Source organism: Myripristis murdjan, chromosome 16 (assembly GCF_902150065.1).
Source record: "Myripristis murdjan chromosome 16, fMyrMur1.1, whole genome shotgun sequence".
NCBI classification, from domain to species: Eukaryota; Metazoa; Chordata; class Actinopteri; order Holocentriformes; family Holocentridae; genus Myripristis; species Myripristis murdjan.
In genome coordinates, this window is record NC_043995.1 from 34,484,671 (window position 1) to 34,505,627 (window position 20,957).

The following is a 20,957-nucleotide window of genomic DNA, read 5'->3' on the forward strand; positions in this document are numbered from 1 at the left end:
AGTAGTATTTGCAGTAGTTGTAGCAGTATTTGCTGTAGTTGTAGTAGTATTTGCTGTAGTTGTAGTAGTATTTGCTGTAGTTGTAGTAGTATTTGCAGTAGTTGTAGTAGTATTTGCTGTAGTTGTAGTAGTATTTGCAGTAGTTGTAGTAGTATTTGCTGTAGTTGTAGTAGTATTTGCTGTAGTTGTAGTAGTATTTGCAGTAGTTGTAGTAGTATTTTCAGTAGTTGTAGTGGTATTTGCAGTAGTTGTAGTAGTATTTTCAGTAGTTGTAGTAGTATTTGCTGTAGTTGTAGTAGTATTTTCAGTAGTTGTAGTGGTATTTGCAGTAGTTGTAGTAGTATTTGCAGTAGTTGTAGTAGTATTTGCTGTAGTTGTAGTAGTATTTGCTGTAGTTGTAGTAGTATTTGCAGTAGTTGTAGTAGTATTTGCTGTAGTTGTAGTAGTATTTGCTGTAGTTGTAGTAGTATTTTCAGTAGTTGTAGTGGTATTTGCAGTAGCTGTAGTAGTATTTTCAGTAGTTGTAGTAGTATTTGCTGTAGTTGTAGTAGTATTTTCAGTAGTTGTAGTGGTATTTGCAGTAGTTGTAGTAGTATTTGCAGTAGTTGTAGTAGTATGTGTGGCAGTGGATGCTGACGGTGTGTTTCTGAGCCGGCAGAGGATCATCCACCAGGTCAGCTGACGGAGACCAAAACTAGACATTTTCTTCATAATCTGAATTTACTGTAGTTCAGTTTGTAAACACAACACACATTCAGTTAGTTATCTTTTTGTGTAAAGCTTCATTTTTATTTTTATGTCAGTTAACTAAAATGCTTTTTTTCCACACCTGGTTTTCATTAGTTCATTAGTTTCATTCATGTTGTACTGTAACATTTAGAGGTAAAGGTGCATATATTTTACTGTGTAGGAACATATGGACCTTTTTGGCTGAGATAAAGCTTCACATCATCACCTTGAGGTCCAGTAATCAGCCCTGTGGGGGGACATTTGTGTAGACAGCAGTGGACTGACTGTGTGGGTTCCACTCCAACAGTCTGGTGTTCTGCATGGAAAAGCTTCTTCTGCACAGGAACCAGGAACTGCAGCCGCAGCAGGAAAAAGTACAGAGTTCCCTCTGAAATCTGCTGCAGGAAAAGCAGAAAAGCATCAGAGTCTGAGAGCCGGGCTGACGCTCAGGATGGAGCTGATAGTTCCTGACTGTCAGACAAAAATCCTGTAAAAACATTGTGTCTGCGGGTGGCGGTGCGGCGTGGGACGGCCCGAGGTTTGGGCGCGGTGCTTTGTTCTCTGTGCAAACAGAAGCTGATATGAGCTGCAGCAGGGAGGGGTCACGCGGCAGATTGTTTTATTCCCCAAAACTAAAACCCATAAACTACAGCACCCGAGACAATTATTGACTTCCTGCCTCGTCACCGAGTCAAACAAGCACCTGAGCCAGGCGAGCGGCTCAGACCTGAAAACACTCACACCGACCAGAACCATACAAACAACTTCATAAGATAAGATAAGATAAGATATTCCTTTATTAGTCCCATGGTGGGGAAATTTCACGTATTACAGCAGCAAAGTGGATAGCAAGATATGAAGCATAATTTACACTATAAACAGTATATACAGATAATATTTATAGTATTTATCACGGGCAAAAAAACAGCAGTATTACCCTAACCCTAACCCATGGGTTATTACAAATACAAATATAAGATAATAAAATGAATAAAAATCTGATCTCAAATCAGCAGCTTCATCATCCTCGTCACCACAGCAGCTCAACAACCAGTCCGTGTAAAGAATGAATTTCCACGTTGTGATGAATCAGCTGCAAACTCAGAGCCGAGGCCTCGCTCTCAGGTGTTCCAGCTCCTGCAGAGAGAACGTCTGCAGAGAGAACGTCTGCAGAGAGAACGTCAGCAGAGAGAACGTCTGCAGAGAGAACGTCAGCAGAGAGAACGTCTGCAGAGAGAACGTCTGCAGAGAGAACGTCTGATTACTGTGCAGAGTTACAACACTACAGTTATAACTGTAGTGTTATAACAGTGTTATAACTGTAGTGTTATAACACTGTTATAACACTACAGTTATAACAGTGCTGTAACTGTCCATCCACATCTGTTATAACAGTGTTATAACTGTAGTGTTATAACAGTGTTATAACTGTAGTGTTATAACACTGTTATAACTGTAGTGTTATAACAGTGTTATAACTGTAGTGTTGTAACAGTGTTATAACTGTAGTGTTGTAACAGTGTTGTAACTGTAGTGCTATAACAGTGCTGTAACTGTCCATCCACATCTGTTATAACAGTGTCATGATGCCAAGGACAGAGGACTGTCTTTTTTAAAATAGTGTATCCTGCTGTGTGTGTGTGTGTGTGTGTGTGTGTGTGTGTGTGTGTGTGTGTGTGCAGACAGGGAGTGTCCTGCAGTGTGTGTGTGTGTGTGTGTGTGTGTGCAGACAGGGAGTGTCCTGCAGTGTGTGTGTGTGTGTGTGTGTGTGTGTGTGTGTGTGTGTGTGTGTGTGTGTGTGCAGGCAGATAAGCAGTTTGACTGTTTGCTTTGTTTCTCTGCTGTTTGTGTGTGACCTCTGGGCCTTAAAGGAATATTCCACCGTTTTTGTCAAATTCCCCTTTTCCCGACCTGAGGTCTGTGGGAGTCGTTAGCCAGGAGGAGTTAGCTCCGCCTCCAGCGGCGTGACGATCACTGCGACAGACAGAAGGAGAAATGTGATCAGAGGTTACAGCGCCACCATCTGACTGCTCCTCAAACCAGCCGAGTTTGAAAAAACTATTCCTGGACATGTTTCAGGTCCACGTGATGGGCTGTGTCTCCAGAGGAGGAGACGCTGTCCAACATCTGGTCTCAGTCTGGGGAAGTCAGGAGAAGGATTGTGCCCAAAAATGTTACAGCGTTCATTTAACCACAATGCATTGCAGTTATTCATTATTTGTGATGACAGGTGTTTGTACCTATCAATAAAACATGGCTGACTGCCTACCAGGACAGGTGTGTTCCATTTAAACCCCGCCCCCCGCTCACCTCACCTCTGACCTCCAGGTGACCTCCGCCTGATGTCTCACTGAGGGCTGATGGGAAATGAAACAGCTGATTTCTGCTACAATCTCTCTTGTTCTGGCACAACTTGATGATGTCAGCAATGTTTGTCCCGCCCTACAGAGGCTCTGATTGGTCTGTTCAGAGAAACAAAGAACATACAAACATACAGTCGATGTTGAATAAATCGGTTTCCAGTCGTGGTTTCAAATCGTCTGCAGAGCTGCAGCTCCTCCAGCCTCGGGGAGGAAAAGTTAAAAACGTCTTCGCTGATGATTCTCTTGTTTATGTGACAGTTTGTATTTTAAAAAGCAGCATCAGAGGTTAGGTTAGGCCGTGAAGGATTATAAACCAGTCAGCTAACTGTCAGCTGACTCAGTGATGCAGGCCGGAGCCAAACCATGAAGAGCCTGGAAACCAGCAGCAGGAGCTTCAGGTCCTGACAGCCACAGGGGGGCGCTGCAGCTCAGCTCAGCCTGGACTCAGCTGCTCTCTGGTTCTGGTTAAAGATCTGAATTAACTGAAGTTTCTCAGTGGATTCTTCTGAAGGACCCGTGAAAAGAGCATACCACTTAACTAAACTGCTGAAGATAAATACAGTTTAGCTATCTAGTTTCTCTGCATCTTGTTGGGATAAGAACGGCTATACGTTTGCAATATTCCTTAAATGAATGAGAGGCTGTGACCTCTGACCTCTGACCTGACCTGTGGGGCCGAGCTGCCAGGTTTGGACAGAGCCAGCGCTCTCTTGGCTTGTGGACCAGTCACTAAAATTTCTTAATTCTCACCATTTAATTTCAGAAAGTTAGCCTGCGTGCAGCTGTTTGCTGCAGCCAAACCAGCTGTGAGGCGGGGCAGGCTCTGGTTTAGCTCTGATGCAGTTTCTGTTCAGTCTGTTAGCTTAGCATCGTCTTCTGGAAGAGGTCATTTCTTATTTTGGAAAAACAAATCACAGCCTCTGTCTCCGGCCTGTCCGAGTCTCACGCCCACAAAACATACAGGTTTCCTTCTATTCTCTCAAAAGGTTCCATGGTTTGATTTAAGGCGGTGCTGTCAGCTGTTCTGTCAGAGCGCCGGGGGTCCGGCCGGGCGTGTGGGCGGTGGTCCAGGACGCCGCTGTCGGCCATGTTTCCACAGCCTGGAAACATCTGTTTGACCTCTGACCTCTGACCTCAGCTGGGCCGAGCTGCCAGTGTGTCGCTGGAGGAAAGACTTTAATACATGAACTAGAATAGAATAGAATAGAATAGAAAAGAACAGAATCTCCATCTTTCAGTCACATCGTCACTGTGGTTGCTTGTTTCCAGTCGAGTATAAATCTGCTGAAACAGGCAGAAAGAGGCAGATCAGCCACTAGGATCAAGAAAAGGGTTACCGTGCGCTTTAAAGGAACACTACGCAAAATTTCCTGAGGTCATTTCAAGTGAGGACTGTTTAGACTCAGCTGACAAACACGGAGTCAGCAGACGTGTTTGGTCAGTAAACAGCCTGCAGCTTCCCTCCTGCTGCTGCTCCCGTCCTCATTACATGACAGGAATCCACACGCATTTCATTCATTTCACACACAGGACAAAGAAGGTGGTGAGCCAATTACCAAGAAATGACCTGAAAATAAGCAGGAAACCAGTCAAAAGTCATAAGACAGTTACCACAAAATTGTTTCTAATATTTATTGCAATTTACTTTGAAATATCTAATAATAATTATGAATACATTTGATTCATTCCATGCCGTCATCATCCACCAACTCGATTGTTGTTGACCCCTGCACGACACTGAGGCCTAGCTGTGTGTGTGTGTGTGTGTGTGTGTGTGTTGGACATGGGACAGCCAAACCTCTGTCCTGCTGAAACTGAAGCTGCTATACTTCTGTGTTTGTGTCTCTGGAGCTCCTGTGTCTGTGTGTTGATGAGTGTGAAGTGTCTCTCTCTCTCTCTCTCTCTCTCTCTCTCTCTCTCTCTCACACACACACACACACACACACACACACACACTGATGTTTTCTCATCACTCTCCATGAAGCCACATGGGCCAATCACAGCTCCAGTGGTTTTGGGTGTTCAGAGACAATAAAATTTAAAACCACTTAAAGAAAAAAGAAGAAAACATGAATTTACTACTTCAGTTTTATTTCTGAGTTTTATCTTCATCCTCCTCCGGGGTGGGAGGGGAAACTCACCACCTGGAGTCTGAATCCAGTCCAGCAGGACCACCTGTGGGACCACCCAGCTGTCCCAAACTGTGTGATGACCCCTCCCCCGTGTTGGTTTCTGGGTTTTCTCTGCTCTCCCTGTGCAGGAGGCCTGCAGTGAGAGGCCCAGGTGGGCCAGCTGGATGAGCCTCACCTGAACAGGTTTCCACTGATTGCTGCTCTCTGCTATAAGAGAGGAGCTGAGTGGAGCTGCTCTCTCTCTCCTCCCTGCCAGGAGGGGTTTGTTTGGTGTTGGGTTATTTTCAGTTAGATTATATTCTATTAGATTATATTCTATTACATTGATCTTGATTCAAGGATTCAAGGATTCAAGGATTCAAGGAACTTTATTGTCATACCAGTTCACACTTACATGCTAGTGGTACGAAATTAGCACTCAGGTCCCGGTATAAGCCAAAAAACCCCCCCCAAAAAAAGACCAGAAAAAGAAGTGTAAATATAGAATATAAGATATAAGATATATAAGATATATAACAGTATATAAATATATATATGTATATATATATATATATATATATATATATATATATATATATATATATATATATATATATATATATAGGTATAAACAGTATATATAAACAGTATGTGTGGATATAAACAGTATGTAAACTATAAACAGTATATGTAAATAAATGTAAACAGCATATATAAATGTAAATAAAAATATAAATAAAAATATAAATAGTATATATATAATAAGTATAAATAAACAGCCTATATATAAGTAAGTAGTATATGTGTAATAAGTAATAAATATAATATATATATATAAGCAGTAAATATAAAAATATAGAGAAAAATATAGACAGCCTATGTAAATATAGACAATATATATGTATATATATATATATATATATATATATATATAATATTGACAGTGTAGTAAAAAGAATGGACCAAGCCCCAGAACCTGATGCCCGGGACTGGGATTCATGGAAGATTGGCATCTGGACTACAGTACTTGTTCACACCTGCATCCATCACTTTCACTACTGAAACCACTGATACTCATCTAGATTGTATTTTTGGTGAACTGTGGTTAATTAAATGTATTTTATTTAAAAGCGTAGCGATGTGTGTGGTCTCCCCTGCATCACTGCAGCCCCGAGGGAACGTGACGCTGAGGATGATTTGCATGACAAATGACGCCTGACTACATCACACACACACACACACACACACACACACACACACACACACACACAGATGAAGCCATCCGATGTGAGTCACAGGAGGAACTTCAGTCTGTGACAAAGCAGGAACACAGAAGTGGGTGCAGAGTAACGAGAAGCTGCTGCTTCTCCTCCTCGTGGTTCCTGTTCCTTCACAGCCTCGTCCCGCTCGGCCTCTGCAGCCTCTCAGGTACGCTGAACAGATGCTGACAAGCCGCATGTGGGACAAGGAGTGTGTTTGTGTTGGACAATGTGGGACACATTACTGCATTGCTGAAACATAGTCTAGATTTTTAAACAATGTCCATCTGACTCTAAAACATAAACATTTCTATTGACACCAAGCTTATAAATGTGAATAACAACAATTTGATTCGGTTGCACACAGTATGCACATTTATGCATTGGGCATTTATTTTTTGCATTTCTTTTGCACAGAGAGGTTTCAATAACTTTTTTCTTGAATGGAACTTTTTCAATTCATAAGGGAAATAAATGCATTTGTCACAGGAAAATGATACCTGTAAAAACTAAAAAAAATCTTCTTGTAAAAATTCAAAAAAGAAACCTCAAGTTTCACAGAGCTTGTGAAATACTGTGATTTCAAATCACAATATATACATTTAGAGTATCGGCTTTTTTACACATTAAGTGCATGTTCTCAACTGTCAAAGAGGCGGCACAGAGGCCGGTGCTTGCACATCAGTAACTATGGCCACAGCTTTTGTATGTCCAGAATTTTTTTTTGCAATCTCTGAGTCTGAAAAAAAGACCGGAGCTAGCTGATGACCCGCACTGTGTGGTAAATGCTGAATATCTCGGCTGCTGTTACCTCGTCTGTTTGGCAGTCTTCTTTATGTTTCAGGAGGAATGTTTCCATAGAGCCATAGGTTTCTGTCTGAGCGAGCCGTTTCTTGTGGGTTTCACAGGACATGTGTCGCTTCATCTCATACTCACCTCCATGCACGATGGAGAAATAACTTTGACAAAGTTCACAAAACACTCGCTGTGAATCGCCCTCCACCGGTTTCACCCATGAATAAACACATTCGCATTCTTTATTGTAGCTGCATCTCCTTTTTTATCGAGGAATTTCCATGTTTATCTGCCAAAATCAGCATTCCGGTGCTGAGGCTTTTGCCTTTGTTTTTTGTCTCAGTGGGCGGAGGTAAGGAGGACGCCAGTAAAAGGTTCAGCAGCATCACAGCCTCACAGCCTCACAGCCTCACAGCTTCACAGCCTCACAGCATCACAGCCTCACAGCTTCACAGCCTCACAGCATCACAGCCTCACAGCTTCACAGCCTCAGCAGCATCACAGCCTCAGCAGCATCACAGCCTCACAGCATCACAGCTTCACAGCCTCAGCAGCATCACAGCCTCAGCAGCATCACAGCCTCACAGCCTCACAGCCTCACAGCCTCACAGCTTCACAGCCTCAGCAGCATCACAGCCTCACAGCATCACAGCCTCACAGCCTCACAGCCTCACAGCCTCACAGCTTCACAGCCTCACAGCATCACAGCCTCACAGCCTCACAGCCTCACAGCCTCAGCAGCATCACAGCATCGCAGCATCGCAGCCTCACAGCCTCAGCAGCATCACAGCCTCAGCAGAATCACAGCCTCACAGCCTCAGCAGCCTCACAGCCTCACAGCCTCACAGCCTCACAGCCTCAGCAGCATCACAGCCTCACAGCCTCAGCAGCCTCACAGCCTCAGCAGCATCACAGCATCGCAGCATCACAGCCTCACAGCCTCACAGCCTCACAGCCTCAGCAGCATCACAGCCTCTGCAGCCTCACAGCCTCAGCAGCCTCAGCAGCATCACAGCATCACAGCCTCAGCAGCATCACAGCCTCACAGCCTCACAGCCTCAGCAGCATCGCAGCCTCAGCAGCATCGCAGCCTCAGCAGCATCACAGCCTCACAGCCTCACAGCCTCAGCAGCATCACAGCCTCACAGCTTCACAGCCTCAGCAGCATCACAGCCTCACAGCCTCACAGCCTCAGCAGCATCACAGCCTCACAGCTTCACAGCCTCAGCAGCATCACAGCCTCACAGCCTCAGCAGCCTCACAGCCTCAGCAGCATCACAGCCTCAGCAGCATCACAGCCTCACAGCCTCAGCAGCTTCACAGCCTCACAGCCTCAGCAGCATCACAGCCTCAGCAGCATCACAGCATCACAGCATCACAGCCTCAGCAGCATCACAGCATCACAGCATCACAGCCTCAGCAGCATCACAGCATCACAGCCTCAGCAGCCTCAGCAGCATCACAGCATCACAGCCTCAGCAGCCTCTGCAGCATCACAGCCTCACAGCCTCACAGCCTCACAGCATCACAGCCTCAGCAGCCTCTGCAGCATCACAGCTTCACAGCCTCACAGCCTCACAGCCTCACAGCATCACAGCCTCAGCAGCCTCTGCAGCATCACAGCCTCACAGCCTCACAGCCTCACAGCCTCACAGCATCACAGCCTCAGCAGCCTCTGCAGCATCACAGCCTCAGCAGCATCACAGCATCACAGCCTCACAGCATCACAGCCTCACAGCCTCTGCAGCATCACAGCCTCAGCAGCATCACAGCATCACAGCCTCACAGCATCACAGCCTCAGCAGCCTCTGCAGCATCACAGCCTCAGCAGCATCACAGCATCACAGCCTCACAGACTCAGCAGCATCACAGCCTCAGCAGCCTCAGCAGCATCACAGCCTCAGCAGCATCACAGCATCACAGCCTCAGCAGCCTCAGCAGCATCACAGCCTCAGCAGCATCACAGCATCACAGCCTCACAGCCTCACAGCATCACAGCCTCAGCAGCCTCAGCAGCATCACAGCCTCAGCAGCATCACAGCATCACAGCCTCACAGCCTCACAGCCTCAGCAGCATCACAGCCTCACAGACTCACAGCCTCAGCAGCATCACAGCCTCAGCAGCATCACAGCCTCACAGACTCACAGCCTCAGCAGCATCACAGCCTCAGCAGCATTTTGGAAAATCAAAACAAAGTAACAAGATAATTCTTAAAAGTTTCAAGAAAAAATATCTGGAAATGAGCAAAAAGAACTAGATAATTGGCAAACCCATTTAAAAATATATAAATAAATAATAAACATATAAATAAATTGACCACATTCTCCCCAAAAAGTAAAAAAAAAAAAAAAAAAAAATCAAAATAGCTAAAGTGGATTTTGTTGGGAGAGTCAAATGAACCCTTCTGATCTGTTCAGGGGAAACATGAGGGGCCCCACATGAGCTTTAGCCTCGGGCCCTTGAAAGTGTCTGGGCACGGCCCTGGTCACCTTCACTGTTTAAGCTGATCACACACGCACACACACAGGGGGCTCAGGGGGCGGGCTCCTGTGGATGTGGCTCAGGGGGCGGGGCTCCAGAGGGTGTGGCTCAGGGCGCAGGGCTCAGGTGGATGTGGCTCAGGGGGCGGGGCTCCAGAGCCCCACAGGGGTGGGGTGTGGCTAAGGGGTGGGGCGTGTTGTTGGCTTGTTTTATTTCAGTGTCACTTTGTTTTTTATGATTTATTTAACAATCGTTTCTTTGTCATTTTCCATTTCTTTTAAAAAATATTTGTATGTCTTGTTCGTGCCTTAATCTCTGCAGCTCTGAAAATAAAGCTCTTTCCATCAGAGTCACACTGAGGATAAAATAAAGGACTGATGATGATGATGATGATGATGATGATGATGATTTATTGAACATTAACTGAACATTTAAATTTTGGAGAAAAAACATAGCTGCTCAGCAGAGTTTGCATTGAAGAAAAGAAGCTGGTCATTCACACCAGCAGCGCAGGATCGTGTGTGTGTGTGTGTGTGTGTGTGTGTGTGTGTGTGTGTGTGTGTGTGTGTGTGTGTGTGTCCAGCAGGAAGGTGGAACCTCTCCGGCGGTGGGAGGACTCTGACGGAGAAAAGTTTCTCTCCCAGCCTGCTTCCTTTTTTTCTTCACCTGGAGACCAAAGCGGCACAAATGGCGACCAAGGTAAGAGCTATGGTTTTTTTATTTTTTATTTTTTATCATTTTCCTGCTCACCTGAACGGACTAATCATGGATCGATGCATGTGATCAGACTGAAGCGCGGAGACACGGAAATATTCGTGCAGAGCCTCAGATCATCTGCTCTGTACCACCTTTAACCTCCAACTCAGAGATCACAACATAATGTCATATAATGTAATGTAATGTAATATAACATAATATAATACAGTGTCTGTACTGACTCAGTGCGAGGTTTGACATGCAGACTCCGCAGAAGCTTCAAACGCAGAAACTCAGTTCAAAAAGAAAAACTTGTAGAGAATATGAACATGTCATCTGCACAATATTCTGTTCATCTGCTTGTTATGACGTCAGTGTGCAGGGATTAAATCAGATTAAAGTTTAACCACGCGCCAAAATGACGGGCTACTCTGGGGGGAACTTTATAATAGTTTATAATATTCCGTAACATTCCTATAATATTCTGATAATATTCTGATCATAGTTAACAGTGAGTGGGTTTACAGTGACTTTATGCCCCTCGCGGTGTTTTCATCTCATGTTACATCCCATAATAGTCCCGGCGGCCTGCACACAGCCGCGCTCACACTGTGAACTCACTCAGAGTCAAAGCTGCTTGTTTCAGCTGTTTCTGTCGTTTTATTATTGCCGTGTGTGTGTGTGTGTGTGTGTGTGTGTGTGTGGCTCGGTGTGTCTCAGGTGTGTAAAGTTTTCGGGCTTGAATAGGAAGTGGAAAGCGGACTGATCAGGAGTGTTTTTCTTTTTTTTTTGTAGTCTTTATTTGCTGAGGGAAGGTTCGCTGAGCCACACCCTGCTTCACATACACACACACACACACACACACACACACACACACACACACACACACACACACACACACACAGGTATGTTTCGCTGCAGGTTAAAAACAGATGGAGTTGCTGTTGTTGAGCGGCTCTATGACTCTGGTCACTTCCACCAAGCAGGAAACAGTCCGCTTTCCAAATAAAACCAACAAAATGCCCAGAGAAATTACTTGAAATTAGAAAAATTAATTTTAAAAAAATCTTAAAAAAAAAAAAAAATCAGAGAAATAAGCAAAAAAGAAAAGTAGAACGTTTCTAAAAAAATGACCTGAAATTAAGCAAAACAAACAAACAAACAAACAAACAAACAAAAACTAGACAACTTGGCAAACCCAGTTTCAGAGAAAACAGGCAGCATCAAACAGCAGAGTGTGTTTGGGTCGTGACTCGGGAGCGAGCAGCGCCGTGTTTCGGCCTCGAAGCCTTTTTGTTTTTTGAAAATGCTCAGTTTTAGCTTTTATTAGTTTTGGTATTTTTTGTTATATGGGCTGTTTGTCAGAGTGAGACTCCAAAAGGCAAGAAGAAGTTTTTATTGTTTAACAAAAACTCAGCAAAACATCAGAACATTTTAAAAAGTGTCTTCACTGAACAACTAAATAAACTGACAGACCAAAACTAAAGACATTTTCTCCACAATTTGAGATTATTTTAGTTTTGTAAACACACAACACAGTTTCCATTAATAAGCTTTTTTGTAAAGCCTCATCTCTGTTTTAATTTCATTGGTGAAAATGTTGTTTCACATGTAGTTTTAGTTATTACGTTTTCATTAACCATAAAAACCTCTGACAGAACGTGTCACATGACCTACCCGCCGACGCCGCTCGACACCAGCTGTGCTGCCACAGCAGGGCGGGAAACTCGAACTTTTTTGTTTCTTAGTGAAAACAAATTCACTTTTCAAGTCATTTAACCCTGGAGAACCCTAACCCTAACCCTAAACACAAGAAACACAAGAAAAACAAGGAAAACAAGGAAAACAGGAAACACAAGAAACACAAGAAAAACAAGAAAAACAAGTTTTTCGTTTTTTAGTTTTTTAGAGCTTTTTGAATAAAAAACATTAAAACAGCTGGGTGCTCCCCTCAGTAGACTGTCAGTCGACAGTCAGTAGAGCTGTCAGTAGAGCTGTGAGTAGACAGTCAGTAGAGCTGTGAGTAGAGCTGTGAGTAGAGCTGTCAGTAGACAGTCAGTAGAGCTGTGAGTAGAGCTGTCAGTAGAGCTGTGAGTAGAGCTGTCAGTCGACAGTCAGTAGAGCTGTCAGTAGAGCTGTGAGTAGACAGTCAGTAGAGCTGTGAGTAGAGCTGTGAGTAGAGCTGTCAGTAGACAGTCAGTAGAGCTGTCAGTAGACTGTCAGTAGACTGTCAGTAGAGCTGTCAGTAGAGTTGTCAGTAGACTGTCAGTAGACTGTCAGTAGACTGTCAGTAGACAGTTAGTAGAGCTGTCAGTAGACTGTCAGTAGACTGTCAGTGGACTGTCAGTAGACAGTCAGTAGAGCTGTCAGTAGACAGTCAGTGGACTGTCAGTGGACTGTCAGTAGACTGTCAGTGAGTGTGTGCTGTGTCAGTACTCAGATCTGGAGCTGGCCATCAACACTCTCGTGACGGAGTTCCACAGCGCTGCCGACGACAAGCCGACCATGAGCAGCAGCCAGTTCCAGACCATGATGAGCAAACAGCTGCCGAGCTTCGCAGAGGTACCACACACACACACACACACACACACACATATAGATCATACACACACACACACACACACACACACACACACACACCTGTCCACACACCTGTCGGACTGTTTGCAGGTGTTGAGGCGATGTTGCTGGGAGATGCAGAGCCACAGGGCCCCGCCCTCCTCAGCCAATCGGGGGGTTATGTTCCCATATTGTAGAAAAAAAACAAGAAAACTACATCACAATTTGTAAACAAACAGTAGGAATTTATAAGAAAAATATAAAAAAAAAAACAAGCCAAAAATGACCAGAAAGCTGTCCATCAAAAACAAAAACACCTCACAGGCAGCTACCCTACCTGTGGCATCAGCCTCACCTGGTGAAGGAAAGACCTGCAGCTGCTGCCCTCTAGTGGCCAAAACCTGCCAGCTCAGCCCTGCTCCCATGATGCATCAGTCTTGTCACTCTGCTGGACTGCAGAATCCAAGTCTCCAAAATTGTATCTGACAGTGGAAATATGAAAAGCCTTTGTTCTGCTGAGCTTTTGACCAAATTACAGCTTAAGTGAAAAAAAGAGTGGAGCTCCATGTTTTCTCAGCTGCTGCTTCTTCATCAGCGTCTTCATCACGTTCAGGTGAGCTGCTGTCCTGGTCAGGACAGGGCAGGAGCATCCAGGTGGTCCTGTGGTCCAGCAGGGCTGAAATTACAAGACAATTACCATCCAGCAATAATAATATTAATAAAATAAAAAATAAAATTAGGCAGTGAATTTTGTCTGGTTTTGTACAGTGTGTGCAGCGCCTCAATGTGTGTGTGTGTATGTGTTTGTGTGTGTTTGTGTGTGTGTGTGTGTGTGTGCGTGCGTGCGTGCGTGTGCGTGTGTGTGTGTGTGCGCGTGTGTGTGTGTGTCCTGCAGACGCTGGATAGCGAGGACGGCCTCTCTCAGGTCCTCCAGCACATGGGCGTGCAGAGCGGCCAGAGCATCTCCTTCGAGAACTTCTGGACTCTGGTCCAGCAGCTGGCCGGCCAGCAGTTCCAGCTGCTGCACAAGGACAAGAGCGTCAAGTGCAGCTGCCTGCTGCAGTGAGGCACCAGCGAAGAAGAAACACCACCCGCTGAGGCTTGGCGCGGGACGTCCCGAGAGAGGGGAGGGCGAGCGGCACACAGGACTCACACAAATCACATTTTATTTTTGTTTCAGATGTTAAAGGGTGATGTTGCTTGGGTGTGACGGCGCCCCCCGCAGGTCATCACGCACAGCGTCCTCGGCTCCGGAGCCACGCGGCCGCACGTTCCTGTTGTGTTTGTTAATAAAACTCTGAGCTTTTCATAGAAGGAAATGTTGTGTGTGTGTGTTCAGTGAACAGGTGAAGACTCTTCAGTCTCGAGCTCCACACAGGTTTTACTGTCTCTGCTCTCTCATTGTGTCAACGCTGACTGACAGCTTTATTTTACCTCACAGACTAATTGGTGGTTTCCTCTAGGGTTAACATGAGGGTTCCAGCATGGAGAACCGTTGGGAACGTTTGGATTAGAGAACGGTTCCATGCCAGTTTTATTTGGCAAAATGAAAAGAGCAGTCACTCACAAAGCTGTAACACAAAACAAGAAAAAGCAATAAAGACCGACACCCAAAAAATAAATCAAGAGCTCTGACTTTATTTCTGTGAGGCAACAAGAAGTGAGAAAACACCAGGACCATGAAAAACATGTGAGCTACACACCAGCTGGGCCTTGTCATATGACACTGGCTGGCAAAAATACAAAAATTAGAAAAGAGAAAGAAAAGAAAAGAGAAAACAATGGCCAAATTAGTATTTTTAGATATTTTCAAAATTATAATTCTAACAATTAAAGTAAACAAATAAAATCAACATCAACTCAATTCAATGACAAAAATAATATTTCTTCTTCAATATATACACTACTCACAAAAAGTTAGGGATATTTGGCTTTCGGGTGAAATTTATGGAAAATGTTAAAAGTTCACGCTACAGTGATATTATATCATGAAAGTAGGGCATTTAAGTAGAAGCATGCACTGGTGATTTCCTCATCTCAAACAATTTCTTGAAACAAAAGCCAACAACAGTGGTGGATATACCACAACAAAAAATGTCAATGTCTCAATAACTTGTCATGTGCCCTTGAGCATCAATTACAGCTTGACAGCGACGTCTCATGCTGTTCACAAGTCGACTTATTGTCTGCTGAGGCATGGCATCCCACTCTTCTTGAAGGGCGGCCCTCAGGACATTGAGGTTCTGGGGTACAGAGCTCCGAGCCTCTACACGGCGACTCAGCTGATCCCATAGGTTTTCTATGGCATGAAGGTCTGGAGAAAGTGCAGGCCACTCCATCTGAGGTACCCCAGTCTCCAGCAGCCGTTCCCTAATGATACGACCTTGATGAGCTGGAGCATTGTCGTCCATGAAGATGAAATTAGGCCTGTGTTGTTCATGCAGGGGCACAATGACTGGATTAATGATGTTATTCAGGTAGTATGGGCTTGTCACTGTACCATTCACAAAGTGTAGGGCAGTTCTGTACTGACTAGACACACCTGCCCACACAGTAACACCACCACCACCAAAGGCTCGTCTGGTGACAACAGTGGCTGATGCATAGCGCTCTCCTTGACGTCTCCAACATCGTTGGCGGCCATCATTTCTGCTCAACATGAATCGGCTTTCATCAGAGAACAGCACTGAGGCCCACTGGTCCCTCGTCCAGCGTAAATGCTCCCTGGCCCATGCAAGACGATGACACCTGTGCCTGGTGGTGTGGTCAGGTACCCTTGCAGGTCGTCTAGCATGCAGACCATGCTGATGTAAACGGTTTCGAATGGTCTGACGTGACACTTGGGTGCCTCTCACCTCCCTTAAACGTGCCTGGAGTTGAGTGGCATTCATCATTCGGTTCCGCAGGGCACTGTTCACAATGAAGCGGTCATCAGTGTGGGATGTGGCCAAAGGACGTCCACTTCTATGCCTTTCTGTGACTCTTCCAGTCTCTCTGTATCTCTGTTGCAACCTGCTGATGACACTCTGTGACACTCTAAGCTCAGTGGCCACTTCCGTCTGAGAACATCCTGTTTGAAGCCTCGCAATGGCGAGGTGCTGCTGATCAATTGTTAGGTGTCGTCTTGGTCTCATGATGTCAAAATGTAAACAGCATGATGAGGAGGACTGTGTAAATACCAATTCTAATTGAACCAGGAAATTTATTGGTCGATTCATGGATCAAACACCTGATGTGAATTTTGCCGTTAAGCTCCTTGTTAGAGAACAGCAACTTGTGCAAAAAGTACTGAAACACTGAACAGTTGGATATGTGCATTCAAAAGTTTACAGAAGGTCACATTAAGTTCACCTGTAAAGGTTATAATGCATTTTAGGTTCATCCTGAAATTTCACCCGAAAGCCGAATATCCTTTTTTTGTGAGTAGTAAATTTAGATGTTTCATCCTTGTATTGCTATCTTTTTTATTTTGCCATCTTAAGCTTTTTATCCTCTTTTTATGAGTCTTAATCTTCTTCTCGTTTTGTTTTATGGTGTGAAGCACTTTGTGCTACATTTATTTATATGAAAACTGCCCTGATTGACTGATTGATTGATTGATTAATTGAATATGACACAAGAAATTCTACAAGCAATCGACTATTTAGTGGTTTTGTCCACTTCATAAAAACCTGTAATAATGTGAGAATATTCTTTTCCTTATGAAATGTGAGAAAAATCAGAGAACATAAAAGCTTAAACATTATTTATAGACAATATTGTTTTTTATTTTTTTTTATCATGAATGACTTGATTCAAAATATTTCATGTGGATTCAGGGCGACGTCAGAGGGACTCACTGCATTTATTTTATTTAGCAGATTCATCTGAATCCACTGGATCTATAATTGATGAGCAAATTATAAATATTTTGCTGAGATCCAAGATTTAGTGAGGGTTTCCATTTTTTTTTTTTTTTAAATTGAAAGGACAGATCCCTTTTTCAATGAAACATTCTGATCAAAAAAATTTTAAAATGCAAGATAAAAGATGAGACAGATAATGTATCAAAATTAAAAATCTAAAAAAAAAATCATAAACACAGAAACACAGACACACCGTCAGATATTGCCCAATAATCAATCAATCCCCGATCGTTACCAGTAGGGGAGTTTTATATGTTTTCTATTTTCTATGTTGGTCAGCAGACAGACCGCTCCTCCTCCTCCTCCTCCTCCTCCCGGTGGGGCTGGATGCTCCAGCGCAGCGTTGCCCCCTGCAGGCCGTGCTCCTCCAGCCGCCGCTGCAGCTGCAACACAGCCAACAGGCTCAGGTCAGGGGTCATGACCTCAGGCTCAGCCAAGTTCAGAATAAAGATGTGACTTGGACTTAAAACAGATCTGCTTTGAATTTATTTCAAACAAGCAGCATCTACAACTTAATCATCCATTAGCTAACATGCTATAATTTCTCTGACTCTGGCACAGCTTGATGACATCAACAGCATTTGTCCTGCCCTACAGTGGCTCTGATTGGCTCACTCAGAAATCACAGCTGGATTGAACTGAACAGCAGACTCACTGACTGGCTCCAGACTTTCTAAGGTGAACATGAGATTCAAACAGGAGCCCGGCTGGCTGTCAGGGTTCAGGTTTGGCGCTTCTCAGGTTGAAAATCCACCAGGCAGGACGTCACGTGTCACGTGGGTGGAGCCAAGTTTTTTTTTACCTGCTTCACCACCTGTATCTGTGTTACCAGCTGCACAAAACCAGAGATCGCCGGCGCGAGGCAGCTGTGGTCAGGTGATTCTAATGGACGTGTTCTGCTGTCACGTGGCGTCCTGCTTGGAGGATTTCGACCGTTTGATTTGGGATGGGAGGAGCAGATTTCAGTTTCAGCTCTCCTGAAGCTTGAACACCACAGGCTGCTCCCACAGTCACAGTCTCACAGCTGCATACCACAATAATCCAGTGGCATGTGGCCACTAGGTGACGTATCTGCCCAGACTGTATTGATTTCTACTTGCAGCTTTATTTTTTTTGTCTAGTATCTTATTATCCTGTTGGTAATCTGTTGTTGTTGTCTGTGCACAGCACGGTGTGTCTGACCTGCTGCAGGAGGCCATCTGCCGTCTGAGCGTCGTCCAGGTCAGCAGGTCGTCCAGTCAGCCGAACCCTTACCCGCATCACCGTCACCCTGGGGACTGCACACGCAACCCAGATCAATACTGAAGACACAACCCGATCATTACTGCAGACACAACCCAGATCGATACCCTGATCAATACTGCAGACACAGCTCAGATCAATACCCTGATCAATACTGCAGACACAACCTGATCAATACTGCAGACACAACCCCGATCACTACTCTGATCAATACTGCAGACACAACGCCAATCAGACACAAAATGATCAATACTGCAGAGATCTGATCAGTTCTGCGTTTTTTGATGATTTGATGTTATTGATGATGTTTTACTCGTTGGTTCTGTGTTTTGTTTGATCTCACTGCTACATGGGATCATGGGTTCACCAGGGTGTTGGTATCCATGGCAACGCTATGATCTGGTTCAGATCTTAGTGACAGACAGATCTGTTCCCTCAGTGTGAGAGACCGCTGTGGTGTACCACAAGGCTCCATACTAGGGCCACTGCTGTTTTAAAAAATGTAACATATCACTTTATGCAGATGACACCGACTCATCCGTCAGCTCCTTATCCAGCCGTCTGCTCGATGTTAAAACATGACTCTCACTAAAGTTTCTCTACCTCAATGAAAATAAAGTTGGGATTTTGGTACTTAATCCCTCTTGCCATCCACCAGACAATATCCCATCATGCCTTGGTTCTATATGGCACCCTACTAGAAACCTAATGTGAGGAACCTTGGAATCTGTTCAGTTTTATTCAGTTTAATTTAATTTAATTTGTAAGGGACCATGTACAGTGTTGAACATAAATGTTAACATTTTAAGTAGCTTACAGCTAATTTTCATCTGCAGTATCTTCGGTAGCTCTCAGCTAAAGCACACACACACACACACACACACACACACACACTGTGCCTGTGACTGAGCTGACCAGAGTAACAGATGAAGTGACGAGCCTCAGTGCAGGGTTTGGTGTACCAGGCTGCCATCTGTGGGTCTTCATCATGAGTCTTCATCAGGACACATCGTCTGTGTGCGGCGGGGCCTTCAGGCTGCATGTCAGCCCACTGCCAGTAGGAGGTGCTGCTCTGATCGGACCATGACCAGGACTTCCTACGCAGATCAATCCACGCATGGACATTACCTGCATTTTCAGAACTGACACTAAGACGCTCATCGCTCTCATCGCTCTCATCGCTGTTATGAGCACCAGCAGGGGAGGCGTTGCCTTCGGTGCGGTCCTTCAGCAGTCCGGAGACATGGTCATTCTCCTGCTGGTTGCTGATGCTGCTCAGGTCTTTGTGGTGTGTCCTGCAGAAATGCTGAGCCGCAGGCCAGTCCATCAGCTTCTCCACCAGTGTGTAGTTTTTCTCAGAACCTGAAATAAACACACACACACACACACACACACACACACACACTTAAAAAACAGCACTTACAATGTGTTTGTGCTGTATTTGTCAGAGTAAAGAGGCAGGAAAGACGGGGCAAGGAAATATGTGCTGAGCTTGGGGAGCGACACTCAGCAGGGTCCACACCTCAGCACTGCCTCATCCAGTGTAAACTGACTCATAGGGCTCCTGCAAATCATGTACACATGTTTTACCATTGTCTATCTCTGATTGGCTTCTGGAAAGACATCTTCAACACACAGTAAGGAACAAGCAGCTCACAGGAACCAGACCCTTTTAATACATAATTTGGGGTTTCTTCACCCGACATTACAACTGACCAGAATGAAGAGGGATGTGAATGCTTCGGTCACTCTGTTTGTGAGATGATTAATTTTGCTTAAATGGAAATCCTCTGCATCCCTTTCGCATGCTCTTTGGATTAAAGATGTTTTAAACTGCATAAAGTTAGAAAAGATTAAAGACACACTTAAAGCATCTATAAACAAATTCTGTATCATGTGAGCCCCTTGTTTACTTATGTGATGCCAATACATTTCCCTACCGTTCCTGGATGAGTGTGTGTGTGTGTGTGTGTGTGTGTGTGTGGATGTGTCTGTACAGCAGTATGTTTACACACGACATCTTAAATGTAAGACAGGTCTGTATTGTCTGATCTAGTTCACTTGGAACTCTTAGAAAAACCATCAGATTGAACATTACCAGAAAATTAGAAAAAAAATAAAATTATCATTTACAATCAAGTACAAGAAAACTATATTAAAAATGATTAATATGATATATAAATGATACATTTAAAGGTCAGGTCAGTGATGCTGGATCAGATATCTTGTGTTTAAATGCTTGTGAAAGGCATCTGAACACAGCACGTAATACTGAACACAAACCGAAATGTCTCTTGATGGAAGGATTCAGATGGGGGTCCACAAGTTCATTAAGTCTGAACCCCCTGATCTGGGACTCCTGCCTGAGCGTCTGGGTTTGGAGCAGAACGTGGTCTAAGCCCAGAGGAACCACCCTTCAGAATAGACCTGGACTCACCTGTGTAGCAGACCACCTGCTGCTTCTCAGTACAGCTCCTGGCTGCCCACAGGCCGTGTGCAGAGATCACCGCACACTGCCCGATGCCTGGCTCGCCGTCCGCCCATCTCACAAAAGAGCTGCTCTCAGAGAGCTCTTGGCCGCTCTGAGTCCACATCCAGTTGCCATCAGAGAGCCCAATCCAAAACATCCCGTTCGGCACAACCTTTCTGGCTTCAGCCTGCTGGTCCGGACCATCCAGCGTGGCCAGGTCGGTGAAGCTCTCTCTGCAGAACCTCTGCGCCTCAGTCCAGCTCAGCTGCTGGGCCACATAGTGGAAGTGTCTGTTCAGGCCGCCGCAGGGGAACACCAAGCCTAAGAGGGAACATGGAGGAAACAT

The 20,957-nt window shown here is 44.8% G+C and overlaps 2 protein-coding genes across 2 annotated transcripts in view; one reads left to right on the forward strand and one right to left on the reverse strand.

The window, feature by feature from the left end:
* The window catches only part of dcst1 (DC-STAMP domain containing 1), a 16,942-nt gene extending 12,761 nt beyond the window's left edge, over positions 1-4,181 (reverse strand). The window contains exons 1-2 of the mRNA XM_030073217.1: positions 4,054-4,181; positions 2,641-2,703 (exon numbers count right to left, since the gene is read on the reverse strand). Coding sequence (XP_029929077.1) covers positions 2,641-2,703; positions 4,054-4,181 — 191 coding nt within the window. The remainder of the gene's footprint in view (positions 1-2,640; positions 2,704-4,053) is intronic.
* A 6,230-nt stretch (positions 4,182-10,411) lies between these two features.
* Positions 10,412-14,289, forward strand: s100v1 (S100 calcium binding protein V1). The gene is made up of 3 exons (XM_030072706.1): positions 10,412-10,438; positions 12,869-12,997; positions 13,890-14,289. Exons 1-3 carry the CDS (start codon positions 10,427-10,429, stop codon positions 14,058-14,060), a joined length of 312 nt encoding a protein of 103 aa, XP_029928566.1. The 5' UTR covers positions 10,412-10,426; the 3' UTR covers positions 14,061-14,289.
* Positions 14,290-20,957: the final 6,668 nt, after the last annotated feature.

Excerpts from the sequence above, each read along its gene's own strand:
- s100v1 (XM_030072706.1), top strand. Across the intron at positions 12,998-13,889 it reads AGCTGCCGAGCTTCGCAGAG|ACGCTGGATAGCGAGGACGG; the intron begins GTACCACACACA and ends TGTGTCCTGCAG.